Source organism: Hyla sarda, chromosome 3 (assembly GCF_029499605.1).
Source record: "Hyla sarda isolate aHylSar1 chromosome 3, aHylSar1.hap1, whole genome shotgun sequence".
Lineage (NCBI taxonomy): Eukaryota > Metazoa > Chordata > Amphibia > Anura > Hylidae > Hyla > Hyla sarda.
In genome coordinates, this window is record NC_079191.1 from 392,542,679 (window position 1) to 392,558,408 (window position 15,730).

The window sequence follows — 15,730 nt, forward strand, 5'->3', positions numbered from 1 at the left end:
AGCTTACTTCATTTTTGCAAAAACAGCACCCATGTCCTGTCCAACCCATGTCCTGTCCAACACTACATAATTATCAAACTCCTCATCCTCCCAGCGGCCGGACGCCCTGGGATCTGACATCTTATCCGCTATCCTTTGGATAAGTGATAAGATGTCTAGGGGCAGAGTACATCTTTAACGCCAAATAGGATAAGCATTTTTTTTCTGGCTGTAGAGGCCAAAAAGAACAGATTTTGTATGTTTCTGCAGTTCTTTGGCCGTCTTCATCTTTACAAATGTTTTATTGCTTCTAAAAATGAAGCAGCTCTGCAATATAACAAATATCATTTTGCATTGTGCTGGCAGCTTCTCTACAGACCAATGTGTCTCCATGGTTAGACTACAAACAAAGTATGTTTTCAAAATACATTGTCCTGTACATATGCGCAGTTGCTTAGCAAGCAGTACAGAACACATGACTGACAGGTTAGACTACATGTTTGGTTGTAGTCTGTAACCATGAAGACACAGTATGTCACAGTAGGATATTTTGATTCACAACTAAGTTACAGCAATTCTGTTTTATTTACATGCACTGGAGCAATACATTTAATTATTGGTTATAAAAGTCTGTAGATACCATAGACAACGTTTATTAAATGTTTATTTTTTACTTATTGTTTTTTTATTTCTATACTTTATTCAGAGGCATACAATATAGTTATTAGCATGATGCTTGCTCAACAGTTATTCTTGTTAGCTCAAGTGTGCTCGCTGTATCCCTGGCAGTATGGTGCTCCCTGCCATGTCGGGGTGGTAAATGCCTGGCTTGACTGGAAAGTGGTTGACCAAATTTACCATGACGATCACCTCCTAAATGTGCTCCATGCTCTATTATTGATGGGTCTTGCAGGCTGAAGTCCACTTTGACTTGTCTCTTATGTTTCACCACACAAAGAATGATGATAATAAGCAATAATGTGACAGCGACAGTGACGATAGCACCAATGAGAATTTCCATGTGTTCTGAAAGAGAATGGATCTCTGTTTATAGAGAAAGAAGATAGCAAAGAATGTTAAAATAAAAACGGAAAGCCCATACAAAGCACAATACACAGAACAGCATCAAACGGGGAAAGTGAAACAGAATTTTTCCTGGATTAGCTTAAGTGACCTTTCTAGCAATGATACACAAAAAATAAATAAAAAAATAAAAATAAAACATTGCCTTGCAATAGAGATGAGCGAACTTACAGTAAATTTTTATTCATCACGAACTTCTCGGCTCGGCAGTTGATGACTTTTCCTGCATAAATTAGTTCAGCCTTCAGGTGCTCAGGTGGGCTGGAAAAGGTGGATACAGTCCTAGGAGTCTCTTTCCTAGGACTGTATCCACCTTTTCCAGCCCACCGGAGCACCTGAAAGCTGAATTTATGCAGGATAAGTCATCAACTGCCGAGCTGAGAAGTTCGTGACGAATCGAATTTACTGTAAGTTCGCTCATCTCTACCTTGCAATCAAAACAATAGTAAAATGTGCATAAAACTAAGTTCACAACATTGTATTTTCACGTGTTTAGCAGGGGAAATGGATCCCAATTGAGCAAAATTTAGGGTGTTAGGGATGCCCAGTGGAATATTCTCACCATCAGAATATTCCTCATCCGTGAGCATGGCTGCCTTTTATCATTTCTAAGATATGGCAGTAGGAGACATGGTCAGCATACTTGTTTGTTTTACTACATCTGTATGCAGTGTTCAGATGGCAGCTATTGAAAGTGAATGGCAACTTTCGGATGTGTCCTTTCAAAATGTTTACATGTTACTTTAACTGGACCAGTGGTTATCAGTGATTTATTTGTTTTTTTCTTGGACATAATGTATTTTGTTTGTGTTATACAATGTTCATATTGACTTCATGTTATAGGTCAACTGGATGGCACTGTCGGGCTATGTTGCGGTAGCTGGCCATGGAATTCTAGTTACTTGGCTGTCAGCTACAAGAGGAAGTATGGACATCAACATGGACCGGGAAGAGCCTTTTGTTGACTGGCAGATGTGCATGGTGATGCCTGTGTGCTTTGCCAATATGCTGATAGGAGGAGCAGTCAGGGGGTGATAAAAAGAAAAAAGATTCACTGCAAATAGGTACAGATGGTCCACAAGCAGTGCCTATTGTAACCATTTTGTTTTGGCCTGTGATATAATAAAGCCAGAGATCGGTCCACCGAAGTTGTGGTGAACTGGAAGCTGTTTAGGTTTCATCATCAGGAGAAACAGCAGTGTAAGAGGATAGTTGCAGTGCTTTGTGTAGGCCACTGCTACAGTCATGGCTGGTTCTGCCTATAGGCAAAATAGGCAGCTGCCTAGGAGCGCCCTCTTGATAGGGGCACTGCTCTGCCCACTGCAAGAAAGTTAGTAGCCCGCCAGCATCCGAAGCACCCCCCCCCTTGGGCTCCCCCCTTGGACTCCTATGGTGTTAGCAGGGTGTCAAACTGGTCAAAAGTTATATTCTGTTTACTTCGTGTTTTGAAACATTAGGTCAAGGTGCCACCTTTTAAATGACAAGATCTAGAATATCTGCTGATTATTGCATCTATCGAGTTTGCTGTGCAGTGCCATGTACAGAAAGTAAAATTTAACTGATTGAACTGACCCTGGGCTGCAATTGCCTTCTTTTAAGGAGTAACTACTGATGAACCCCACACATCTACCATAGGAAACTGTATGTGGTAGATTGAATATACATAATATAGAATAAAACAAGCTCTTATGTAAGACCAGTAATACAGATGCAAAAATGTAGATGCAGTAAGATTGTGCGAAACTAATGTTAAGGAGCTCACCTGCAAGCTTGGAATAGATACAAATAGTCCCTGCAACAGTGGCAGAGTGGTCCTCATATCCATCCATACAAGTACAAGAATAAGATCCAATCCTATTGTCACAAACAGCATTAATATGGCATTTATGTATCCCAAGATGGCATTCATTCACATCTATGTGGAAGTAGAAGACAACTATAAGTAAATCAGGAAGAAAAAAAAAAAAACCACAAAAAAAACAACATCATGTCATTCCTACTATAGGTATGATGTGCAGCAGCACAGGGGTCCAATGCTTTCTTAAAGTGTACCTGTAATTTACAAACAAACTTATGACATGTCACAGAAGAGGTCATAGCGCTGAGATTCCCACCAATCATTAGCAGGAGCGGCATGCAGTGATATCTGTCCTGTGCAGAATGGACCAATAGCCTTCTAATGGGGCCATCAGTAAAGCTGGACAAAGATCGCAGTAAAGCACGCTATCACGTGCGTCTTCATGCATTTAAGTTTCATAGCTTACAATTACTAGTAGACTGTTGGAGGAATGAAGGGTGCTTTGTCATGATCTATTGGAGATCAAGGAGACCATATATTGTACTTGCTATAGAGCAGTAGCACCCAGACCCTTGTATCGCAGTAGGTCCATGTGCTTTGATGTCATGTAATATTTCATGTCATTTACATTTGAGCCCAGGTTCTCTACGTTATTCCTCTCCTTGCCAATATTATGTCATAAAGCCTACATAAAACAGCAAGAATATTTAACGATGTCTTTTACCTTCAACTGTGAAAGATATTAGTGTCGCACTGGATGACCCAAAGGGATAATTTTCTAGTGCTTTTAGTTGAGATTTTAGGAAGTGAATCATTCCTTTTCCTCCTTGATTTAGTTGTAGCCAAAAGGTCAGTTTAACTCGGTTGACATTTATCCTAAACAAAATAGAATTTTTAAAAAATGATCCGGCCCTATATGATATGAAGAATAGCCTTATGCATAGATATCTGGTAGTACAAACTAATTCTACAAAACCTTACAATGGGTCAGGTCAGCCATAATCATTTATGTCCCCAGGGGGCCAATTTCTTCTAAGCTTGGGCTGCCACAAGTCCCAGCAAAAATATATCTATATTATACCAGTGTGAGCCCAGTCCTAGTCTCTGGAGTTTCCATGCCCTAGTTGTTCCATTTAAGGGGTTATCCGGGTTTAATTAACTTTTTACTATCTTGCCTATGATGCCAAGTTAGGTCTTAAGTGCTTTACCTGCCTTACATGTGTAGGGTGAGGTGACTCCTATTTTATAATTTCATGGTGCCCCCAGGTTCAGCATTCCTCCAATGTTTGGATGCTGATGTTTAGAGCCTTTTCCAGGATCCTGTTCGGCTTGAGACAACAGCTGATCCCAGAGGCGGCGGCACGTACAGCTGGCCCACACATGTCATCAGTGGCTGGTTTGTCACGGAAGACAAGAAGAAGCCAAGCCCCCCTGTGATCAACTGTTGTCTTGAGTCGAACAGGATCCTTGGAAAAGCTTGAGACAAGAGTCATCCAAACACCGGAGGAAAGCTGAACCTGGGGGGGGGGGGGGGGGGAACCATGAAGTTATAAAAAAAGGGGTCTCTCCAACCCTACATGTAAGGCAAGTAAAGCACTTAAGACATAACTTTGCATCACAGGAACGATAGTGAAAAATTAATAAAACCCAGAAAGTCCATTTGAATTGTCCTTTAGTGACTATGTAGCATCATTATATCGTAGAGTCCACAACTGCCCTATTAGTACTGACCAGGTATAAGGGCTCAGGGGGAGATTTATCAAAACCTGTGCAAAGGAAAAGTTGCCCAGTTGCCCATAGCAACCAATCAGATTTCATATTTCATTTTGCAAAGGCCTTGTTAAAAATGAAAGAAGCGATCTGATTGGTTGCCATGGGCAACTGGGCAACTTTTCCTCTGCACAGGTTTTGATAAATCTCCCCCTCAGTGTATAGGAGTAGCCCTGCCAGACAGCTTGACCACGGATGGTAACTACAGTGGTCCCTCAACATACGATGATAATTCGTTCCAAACGACCCATCGTTTGTCGAATCCATCGTATGTTGAGGGATCCGTGCAATGTAAAGTATAGAAAGCTGTACTTACCTGTCCCCGCCGCTCCGCACCAGGTCCTCACCGCTCCCGCTGCTGTCCCGCTGCTCCGGTGTCTTCTTCGCGATCCTCTGGTGTCTTGCGCATCTTCTGCAGGGTCCGGGCCTCGCTTTCTGGTGAAGTTATTACGCTGCTGCGCCGGCGCGGCGTGCGTAGTGACATAATAACGACGCCAGAAAGCAAGGCCCGGAACCTGGAGAAGATGCGCAAGACACCGGAGGATCGCGAAGTGGACCCGGAGCAGCGGGAATAGGTAAGCGAACCTGCCAGGGATGCTTAAACTGCTATCCGACAGCAGCTTAAGCATTTTGCGCTGTCGGATAGCAGCTAATGCGATGGCCCCGACATATAAAAGCATCGTATGTCGATGCTGACATCATATGTCGGGGCCATGGTAGGTCGGGGGGTTACTGTATACCCCAAGAATGTACCTAATGTGACACCTAGGTAACAGGCCTGTGGACCAATACTTATTTGACACCCATTGTATTTCTCACGGTTACTTACCATCTGAATTCCTTAAGAATTAGGGAGTTCCCTCCACCTGGGAAATAAATCATGCGCTCCATAATCTACAGAATAAAAAGAAAATTTGGGTATTCTCTATTTTTCATCTATGCCAGGACTCTTGTATATTTATTTTGTCTTACTTTATCTCTGACTGACTGGACAAGGTCTTCCTGGAAAACCTTTAAAACGACATCTTTGTTTTCAATTTCAGTGGTTATCACAAATAAGGAGTCTGAAAATAAAATATTTAAATCACACAATTTTACTCTTGAAAAAGTCAGTTGATGAAAGTGAACTTAAATGTATTTATTAAAATTTATTTATGTTTACTATATTTAAATTTAGAGCATATAAAACTGTTGTAAAGGGAAAAGTGTAAAACTCTTTCTGAAACCATCAGTGTTAAACAAATTTATATTATGAAACCTTGATGTGAATCTAAAGCAGCGGCAGTCGATTTAATTTTGTCTAAAAAGGTAGTTCCAAAGTATACAAGTGTTTCAAAGTCTAGAATGACTTTTCCAGGAAATCAGAATACTTGGGAAATAAAACTACCCGTATTTTTCGTTATATGAGACGCTCCGGCATATAAGACGCACCCAATTTTAAAGCATAAAAATCGAGAAAATAAAGATTCTGAACCAAATACAATGTAAAGTATAGCACAGGTCTGCAGGTTGAAGACCACTGGTATAGGAGGTAATACTCACATGTCCCCGCCGCTCCGGACCCGTCACCGCTCATCACCGCTGCCCTGGATGTCGCTTTCCATTGCTGTCACCGCATCCCTGGGGTGTCCCCGTCGCTCCGGAATGTCTCTGCTGCCCGGTATCCTCGCTCTCCTTCGCCGCCATCAAGTCTCTACGCACACCACTACGCACACCGCTACGCTAGCCGCTCCTATTGGATGACGGGTCGGCGTGCGCAACGACGTCATGACAACGAAGGAGAGCGCCGGCCATGCAGGGGATCCTGGCATGAAGAACACACCGAGGAGGCAGGTAAGGTCCCTCCCGGTGTCCTGTAAGCTGTTCAGGATGCCACGATTTCAACGCGGCGGTTCCGAACAGCCCAACTGAGCAGCCGGGTTAGTGTCACTTTCGCTTCAGATGCGGTGGTCAGCTTTGATCGCCACGTCTGAAGGGTTAATACAGGGCATCACCGCGATCGGTGATGTCCTGTATTAGCCGCGGGTCCCAGCCATTGATGGCCACAGGGACCGCCGGTTTTAATGTGTATTTGCCGTATAAGACGCAGCAACTCCCCCCCCCCCCCCCAAGTTCTGGGGAAGAAAAAGTGCATCTTATATGTCGAAAAATACGGTAAGCAAAAAACTAAAAACTGGGGATTTATACTGTAAATCTGCCCATCTCTACTGAATAATCAAAGCTGGATCTGTGGAGGTCTCAATGGAACATCTAGTCACCACCTTCTACATTCTGGAAAGAGGAAACTGGAGAATACTGCTGGAATTTTAGTTCCATACTTTTTCCAAATACCAGCATTAAGTACTGCTATACACTTCCCAAATACCGATGCCTACAGTCTACAAGTCAAAACTACCTGTCAAAGTATGTTTAGAGTAGTGTTGAGCGGCATAGGCCATATTCGAATTCGCGAATATTCGCGAATATATGGACGAATATTCGTCATATTCGCGAATATTCGCATATTCGTAATATTCTCGCTGTATTTTCGCATATGTGAATATTCGCGTGTACGAAAATTTACATATGCGAATATTAGCATATGCGAAAATTAGCATATGCGAAAATTAGCATATGCAAATTTTCGTATGTGCGAAAATTCGCATGCCGGTCTCACACAGTAGTATTAGAGCCTTCTTTACACCACACAAGCTGGAAGCAGAGAGGGATGATCACTGTGATGTGTACTGTGAAAAAAAAAAAAAATTAAAAAAATTAAAAAAACGAATATTCATAATTACGAATATATAGCGCTATATTCGCGAATATTCGCGAATTCGCGAATATGCGATATTCGCGAATAAAATTCGAATTGCGAATATTCGCGAGCAACACTAGTTTAGAGTAGGCTGCACATGGTAATGATGGGATGTGGTAAAGGGGCTCAACGCCTTCAATAGTTGTCACCTGAAGTTTTGCTATGCTGCTCTCTCTTCGTTTTCCCTTCTCTCCTGACCTTACATGATCTGTCAAAAGAGAGTCAGGAGGCTCCCCAATACACATGACAGAGCTGGCCAGTCCTGGCGGGGACAGAGACTTTTCATAAAAGGGTAAGATACAACTTAAAATAAAGAAACTGAAGGAAGCTGTTTCATGCACAAATAATGGCTACTTCTTTAGGATTTTTTTTTAGCAAATACTAGACAGTATAATACATAATATTTATTTTCACAGACATTAACATTACGTTTTACTGACCTCCTGGTTTGTGGTCAAGTGTAAAATCCGACTGATTCCCGAAAAAGTAAACGCCATCCTGCTCATCTAATGGAGAAAAGCACATGCTATTATGTATTTTATTTTCCAATTCTCTGATATCTTGATGCATGGTTAAGCCCTTAAAAGGGGTTGTCCGATAGAATTCATTATGTTACAATTGTCTAATAAAATAAACACTTTAACCAACCTTCCTCCGCTCCCTCATAGCTTCAGTATCTAAGAAGGATCTATATTGGTGTGGTCAGTTCCCCTACCTGTAGGTGCTAAGCTCTGCAGCCCTGAGAATCACCATTCTCCCCGATATTGGAACCACAAGGAAGCGGAGAAAGGAGAATTTAAGTTTTTGTTGTTATTCGGCTGGCTGGAGACAATTGTGAAATCTCTTTAACAGCTGTGCCTCAGAACAAAAATGACATTGTAATTACTATAAAAGTCAGCGCTGTATTGGACTTAAAAGTATAATGTAGATAAGTTATAAAAATCTAAAAAGATTAGTGTATACCAGATAATGAGATGTATCTTATGAAGCTGGAAGTGCTGGAGTGTCCTTAGTTTAATATTGTGCAATATCAATCCTTTGTAGTAATGGCTCCTGGAAAATCAGTCTTTTAATCCTAGAGTTTTGCTCCTATAGTTCAAATGATGTCTGTTTGGGGGATAGCAGGAGTCCGCTCCAGCCGGTGGCGTCTCTACTGCCGTACACCCCACTGCAAGGTTAGCTAGATGGAATTAGTGTGGGTAGTGACATCACTATGGGTCATATATGCAGTCCAAAAAATCCTTACGACGTGTTTCAGAGACTGGGTGGTCTCCTTCATCTGGGAATACGGTTTTCAGGACGTACTTGTCTTTACGTGCTTGCCAGTGGGATTCCTTTTAACTTGCGGAGACCTTCATGAGCATTATCGTCCCAATCCTTCATCCAATGTAACGCAATTTCTCTTAATAGTATGATAGTACTTATAAAAAAGTCTTTATATGCAAATGAAATGGGTACGGAATATTGAATCTAGATGGATATGAATAGCTAGTTTTTACATAAATCTGAACAATTCTAATTCGGCATTCAAACCAAATGGAATTAGGGTGTTCAAATTAAAAATCCATTTGGATTCTGCCCGAGACAGCTGGGCTATATAGTTGCCCCCACTCCAGTGGGGAATTATTTTTTCCAAACGGAAAAACGTTGATCCTACTCCTGAATTTTGAGGTTTCCCTGCAAAATGGACCGAAAGAGGGTGCCCCTCAAATCCCCTCTGAATGTTATATAGGTGTTCTGTTATACGTGTGTGTATCGCTCTTTTTGTTCTACCTATATATATTTTGTCACATGGGCATTTAATACCATAGGATCAGACCTGTAGTTTTACAGTGTATATGTTCCCTAATTTTATATTCAATAGAGTCTTTTCTATTGTTGCATAAATGTCACTGGGATCGTGTTTTTCATTATTGTGCAAGCCTTACATGTTCTGCATGGAAAAAAAACATTTTTGATTGGAAGAAAGTTCTTTTTCTTCATTTGGATCTGTATAGAAGTATTTTTTTTTTTAGAGATTTTATAGTGGGGACTATTTTTTGCCCCAAATTTTGTGCTTTGCTATAGATGAATGTGGGTTTGTTGGTAATATATTCCTCTATAATTTTATCACCATGGAGAATCTCCCAATGTTTTTTTTTTTTAACTATAGTTAGCTTGTTCCATTGTTGTTTTCTTTCTATTTTCCTTCTTCTCCTGGTTTGTGTTGATCAGTGGTTCTCCATTTTTCTTTCTTACTTGTTGCAGGACTTTTTCTACCTGTGTTTTTCCATATCCTTAATTTACAAATTTATTGAGCATCTTTTCGGTTTCCCTGTTGTAATCATTTATATTGTAATACATTCCTAAGTATTCTAAGGAACTGACTGCAAGGGATATTGTTTAAACACTTAAGGACCCATGACGTACCTGTACACCATGAGTCCGCTCCCGTTCTATAACGCGGGGTCAGGCCCGGCACCTGGCAACGGCCGGAACCCGTGGTGCCGCGCGCTATTAACCCTTTAGATGCGTCGTTCAAAGTTGATCGCCGCATCTAAAGTGAAACTAAACTAATGCCGGTTAGCTCAGGGGTATGTTCGGGATCACCGCTGTGAAATCGCAGCATCCTGAACAGCTGTAGGACATGAGGAGGATCCCTTTACCTGCCTCCTGCTGTCCGATTGCTGAATGACTGTTCAGTGCCTGAGATCCAGGCATGAGCAGTCAAGCGACAGAATCATTGATCAATGGTTTCCTATGAGAAACCATTGATCAATGTAAAAGATCAGTGTGCGCAGTGTTATAGCCCCCTATGGGAGCTATAACATTGCAAAAAAAAAAAAAAGGGAAAAAAAGAAAAAGTTAATAAAGATCATTTAACCCCTTCCCTAATAAAAGTTTGAATCACCCACCTTTTCCCACTTAAAAAATAAATAAAAAATAAAAGAAACATTGAAAATAGAAATAAAATTAAACATATGTGGTATTGCCTTGTGTGGAAATTTCCGAATGATAAAAATATATAATTAATTTAACCGCACGGTCAATGGCGTACGCACAAAAGAATCCCAAAGTCCAAAATAGCATATTTTTGGTGACTTTTTTTATAATGAAAAAATGAATAAAAAGCGATCAACAAGTCCGATCAATACAAATATGGTACCGCTAAAAAATTCAGAGCACGACGCAAAAAATGTACCCTCATACGTGGAAAAATAAATAAGTTATAGGGGTCAGAAGAGGACAATTTTAAACGTATAAATTTTCCTGCATGTAGTTATGATTTTTTTCAGAAGTACGACAAAATCAAACCTACATAAGTAATGTATCATTTTAATCATATGGACCTACAAAATAAAGATAAGGTGTCATTTTTACCGAAAAATGTACTGTGTAGAAACGCAAGCCCCCAAAAGTTACAAAATGGCGTTTTTCAATTTTGTCCAAAGCATAGGGGATAAGATGCCTGATCGCGGGAGTCCCGCCGCTGGGGACCCCGTGATCTTGCACGCAGCACCCCGTTTGTAATCAGTCCCCGGAGCGTGTTCTCCCCGGAACTGATTACCGGCGACTACAGGGCGGGCAGCGTGTGATGTCACGCCCCCATGTGATGTCCCGCTCCGCCCCTCAATGCAAGCCTACGGGAGGGGGCGTGACAGATGGGGCAAACACGCAGGATCCTGTGGCGGGAGGGAATCTATCACTGATTACAATACATGACCCCTCTAGCGATCACATACAAACTATTCAGAATATTCCTTTGTCACCACATATTACTATTGTGAGTACTAATACCGAGAGTATCACAAGACTTTCACCACCCACCTTTAGATATGAAGAAAAGACCCTCACTGTAGTACATCGAGACAGTTTTCCCCACTAATGTCAATGAGTGAAAGAAGAGAAGAACACTCAGAGAATACTAATAATAGCAGAGAGAAGAGTACAAGCAAACAAACCATCCCAAATCAACCACCAAACCTACTGTGAAGAAGACAATTAAAAAGGATTATTCTTCACAAAAAGAAGAGGGGTAAGAAACTCTCCAAAAAAGCGACGATTCAACATTGTCAGAACATGAATACACAAGATGGAAGTACAGGAGAAAGGGCACAAAAAATATACAACTTAAGTTAACATATACTGACCCCCAGTGAAGAATCATTGATACAGAAAGGTTTAAAATTTGCTCAGACATGTCCTCTCAATAAATGTGATCCGTACATAGGCCTGAAAAAATTCTTGTGTAACCTTACTCTTAAAAAATACTTTATAAAAAATCCAATGCCTAGTACAGACCCTACCCCTTCGATATACCAACAAATGGATTTAAAAAATCGTTCCACTTTCATCCCGTACCAAGAATATTCTGATCTACGAAAATTTAAAATAAAAAATAAATACCAACGACATAATTTAAGTAACAAAAGAACAGATTGCAGTTAAAACTCTACAGACTAATAACAATATAGTCATCCGCCCAGTGGATAAAAGGGAGGGGAGGGGGGTTGGCAGTATTGTTATTTTGGCCCAAGAAAAATGTCATGTGTGAGGCTTCTCCAATTTAAACTTAAAAGGTGACCCCACCTCCACATATAAGAAAAAATTATACAAATTTATACGAATTGGTAATCCACATATCCCTGTTTTCGATCAAATCCCCAAAGTTCATAAATGTACGGAGAATCCCCCAGGTAGACCCATTATATATATTGACACCCACTTGCAACCTTGTGTAGAAAAACTTCCAACACACCTTAAAGACAACGCATATTTTACACAGTGGAGCGAAGAATATATCATGGGCAGTTGGGCACCTTAGACATCATTTCTTTATACACCATATAAGGAAATAATATGCCCGATACACAAGTGAACTACATAGGAGAATGTATCTCATTCATTTTAAATCATAATTTTTTTTAAATATGAAGATTAATATTTTCTTCAGATATGGGGCATGGCAATGGGGACCAGATTCGGGCCCAGTTACTCTAACCTCTATGTGGGTCTGTGGGAGGAGACTGCTATCCTCCCAGAGTTGGGCGCAGATCTGGTCCTCTGGAGATGCTTTTATCGACAATGTCGTTTTTATCTGGGGGGGGGGGGGGGGTAGAACAGCTTGGCTACTTTTTTAACGGGCATCAATAAAAATGATTATTTTTTAAACTTTACTGCTACTATTAGCCGAGTGGGTATAAACTTTTTAGACCTCAACATTAAAATTGAGGACAATAAAATTATGACTAGTACATATAACAAACCGCCTGACAGCAACAGTTTCATCCATATGGATAGCTGTCACCTCCCTATATGGTTAAACAATATCCCTCGCAGTCAGTTCCTTACAATACGTAGTAATTGAAGCAGTATAAATGATTACGACAGGGAAACCGAAAAGATGCTCAATAAATTTGTAAATAAAGCATATGAAAAAAGCACAGGTAGAGAAAGTCCTACAACAAGTAAGAAAGGAAAATTGAGAAGAACTGATCAACACAAACCAGGAGAAGAAGGAAAATAGAAAAAACAATAATCAATGGAACAAGCAATAATGAAGGTGATACTATAGATGTGCCCATTATCACCCAATATAGCAACCAAAGCACCATCTTCCAACGTATAGTCCCTACTATAAAAACTCTAAAAATAAAAAAAAACAAAAAAACCTTCTATACAGACCCAAATGAAGGATAAAAAGAACTTTCTTTCAATCAAAAAGTTTTTTTTTTCCATGCAGAACATGTAAGTCTTGCACAACAATGAGAAACACTATCCCAGTGACATTTATGCAACAATAGAAAAGACTCTATTGAATATAAAATTATGGAACATATGCACTGTAAAACTACAGGTCTGATCCTACGGCATTAAGTACTCATGTGACAAAATATATATCGGTAGAACAAAAAGGGCGCTACACACACGTATATCAGAAGACCTATGTAACATTCAGAGGGGATTTGAGGGGCACCCCTTTTCGGTCCATTATGCAGAGAAACAGGAGTAGGATCAACTTCTTTTGGTTTGGAAAAAATAACTCCGCACTGGAGAGGGGGCCACTATATAGCCCAGCTGTCTCGGGCAGAATCCAAATGAATTTTTAATTTGAATACCTTAATTCTGTTTAAGAGCAAGTAAAATGTAACCAGCTCACCCCGCCTAGGACAGCAGAGCACGGATCCAGGTGCTGGACGGCACCAGCAGAAAGCAGGAAAACAAGGAAGGACGGATCCAGCTCAATGCAGGTAAAATCAAGTTTAATCCATAGGACAAGGAAGGAACAAGTAACGCGTTTCAAGCGCTATGAGCGCTCTTAGTCATACTGACTAAGAGCGCGCATGCGCTTGAAACGCGTTACTTGTTCCTTCCTTGTCCTATGGATTAAACTTGATTTTACCTGTATTGAGCTGGATCCGTCCTTCCTTGTTTTCCTTAATTCTGTTTGGTATGAATGCAGAATTAGAATTGTTTAGATTTATGTAAAAACTAGCTGTCCATATCCATCTAGATTTAACATTCCGTACCCATTTCATCTGAATATAAAAGGTTTTTTATAAGTACTATCATACTATTACGAGAAATAGCATTACATTGGCTAAAGGATTGGGACGATAATGCTCACGAATCTCTCCGTAAGTTAAGAGGAATCCCGCTGGCAAGCACCTAAATACAAGCAATTCTGAAATCCGTATTCCCAGGAAAAGGAGCCTGCCCAATCTTCAAAACACGTCGGAAGGATTTATTGGACTGCATATATATGACCTGTAGAGATGTCACTACCCATGCTAATTCCATCTAGCTAACCTTGCAGCTGGGTGTACGGCAGTAGAGACGCCACCGGCCAGGGCTGATTCCTGCTATTCCCCAAAGGGACATCGTTTGAACTATAGGAGCAAAACTCCAGGATTAAAAGATTGATTTCCCTGAGGAAGTTGCCGATGGGCAACGGAACACGTGAGTTCTCTAGGGGGCACCTGCCTGGCTACTCCTCCATCTATTGTCCTTTACTGCTTATCCCCCTGTGTTATTCATGAAAGACATTCAGGTTGTATACAAGCTATTGGTGTTGTGGGGTTAGGACTGTATTGGTTTAATACTATTGTAATATGATAGGCTTGTAACCTTTTTTACTTGTGGAGGCAGGTGCCATGGGTGAGGTTCCCCCTTTATAGGGGGCTCTCCCTTGTTAGTGCGGTGGTAATTTTTGGGCCTTTTAATTTATTTTAATTGTATTATCTGCGTTTTGTATATACTTATGTGCAATAAAGATAATCTTTTGTAATACAGAAACTGTGGGTGTGCATTATATTACGTATCTCTTTCTTTTTGGTGTCTCCTAAATTTTACTATCTGAGCTCCGATCTTTTTTTCTCTCTGCACATACAGTTGTAAACAGAGAGAAGATGCAGAGCTTCACAGCCTCTATGCTGGGCCACGCCCCCTTCCACTCTCACACTAGGATGGCTGAATGAGCAGCCAAGAAGAAAATAAATCCGGTAGAAAGAGAGGGTTTTGAATGAAAAGAAACACAGGGATAGTGTTAGTGAGAGAGTCAGGGACAAATGTTATATTGTATACAGAGGCCCATATTAAAAGAGGTTATCCACCATAAGGTGATTTTAGTATGTATCTGCCAGACAGTAATGGACATGCTTAGGAAGGATCTGCGCTTGTCTTGGGGCTAAATGGCTATGTTGTGAGATTACCATAACACTGTGGCTAGCTTTTTGTGAACTGGTATTTCCTGTTTGACTTTTCATTTTTTGACTACAAATCCCATAATTCCATTTTCCTCCCTCTCACACATCAGCCACCCCACCCATTGAAACATAAATGAGCAGCATCCATTCAAAAAGACCTGTGATTTTCAATCAGGGTGCCTACAGCTGTTGCATTAGTTGCAGATTGATCTCTCTCCCACCAAGCGATCGCTCCACCCATTGAAGCAGACAGGCTCCTGTCATCAGCTGACTAGTGAGTCAGGTCTCGGCCGCATTGCAAGCTGGAAAAAATCTGAGACAACAGTCATTTTGTATGACTGTTGTTGTAATTGCACTAGGGCATTAAAACGATACAAAAATGACATACTTACCTAAATAGCCACCCCTTGGTTGACCTGCTGCATTTTTTTGAAGATCCAGATCTGAATCTGTATGGTAGGCATATGTGCTATTCTCATTTCCGGCACTGATCAATTCTTTTGTGGTTATATCCATGTTTAACTCCATGTTATCTGTAGTAATATTTGTAGTTTTAAAATGTGAAATAGGCATACTTATAGGATGTATGGGTATCCTAGGTGTTGTATCCATGGCTCC

The 15,730-nt window shown here is 40.7% G+C and overlaps 1 protein-coding gene across 3 annotated transcripts; it reads right to left on the reverse strand.

Moving 5' to 3' along the window:
- Positions 1-628: 628 nt before the first annotated feature.
- On the reverse strand, positions 629-15,723 carry LOC130360846 (uncharacterized). Of its 3 annotated transcripts, none has more exons than XM_056563401.1 (7): positions 15,505-15,723; positions 7,868-7,933; positions 5,603-5,694; positions 5,460-5,524; positions 3,585-3,736; positions 2,825-2,977; positions 629-1,023 (listed from the first exon to the last, which is right to left on the reverse strand). In XM_056563401.1, exons 1-7 carry the CDS (start codon positions 15,683-15,685, stop codon positions 704-706), a joined length of 1,029 nt encoding a protein of 342 aa, XP_056419376.1. In that variant the 5' UTR covers positions 15,686-15,723; the 3' UTR covers positions 629-703. The 3 variants fall into 3 exon arrangements, with proteins under 3 accessions (XP_056419376.1, XP_056419377.1, XP_056419378.1); XM_056563403.1 differs by having other exon boundaries at positions 783-1,023; positions 2,825-2,916; XM_056563402.1 differs by lacking the exon at positions 2,825-2,977.
- Between the last annotated feature and the right edge of the window lie 7 nt (positions 15,724-15,730).

Excerpts from the sequence above, each read along its gene's own strand:
- LOC130360846 (XM_056563401.1), bottom strand. The coding sequence starts at position 15,685 with ATGCCTATTTCACATTTTAAAACTACAAATATTACTACAGATAACATG. Across the intron at positions 2,978-3,584 it reads AATATCTTTCACAGTTGAAG|ATGTGAATGAATGCCATCTT; the intron begins GTAAAAGACATC and ends ACTTCCACATAG. Across the intron at positions 1,024-2,824 it reads TATCTATTCCAAGCTTGCAG|AGATCCATTCTCTTTCAGAA; the intron begins GTGAGCTCCTTA and ends CTCTATAAACAG.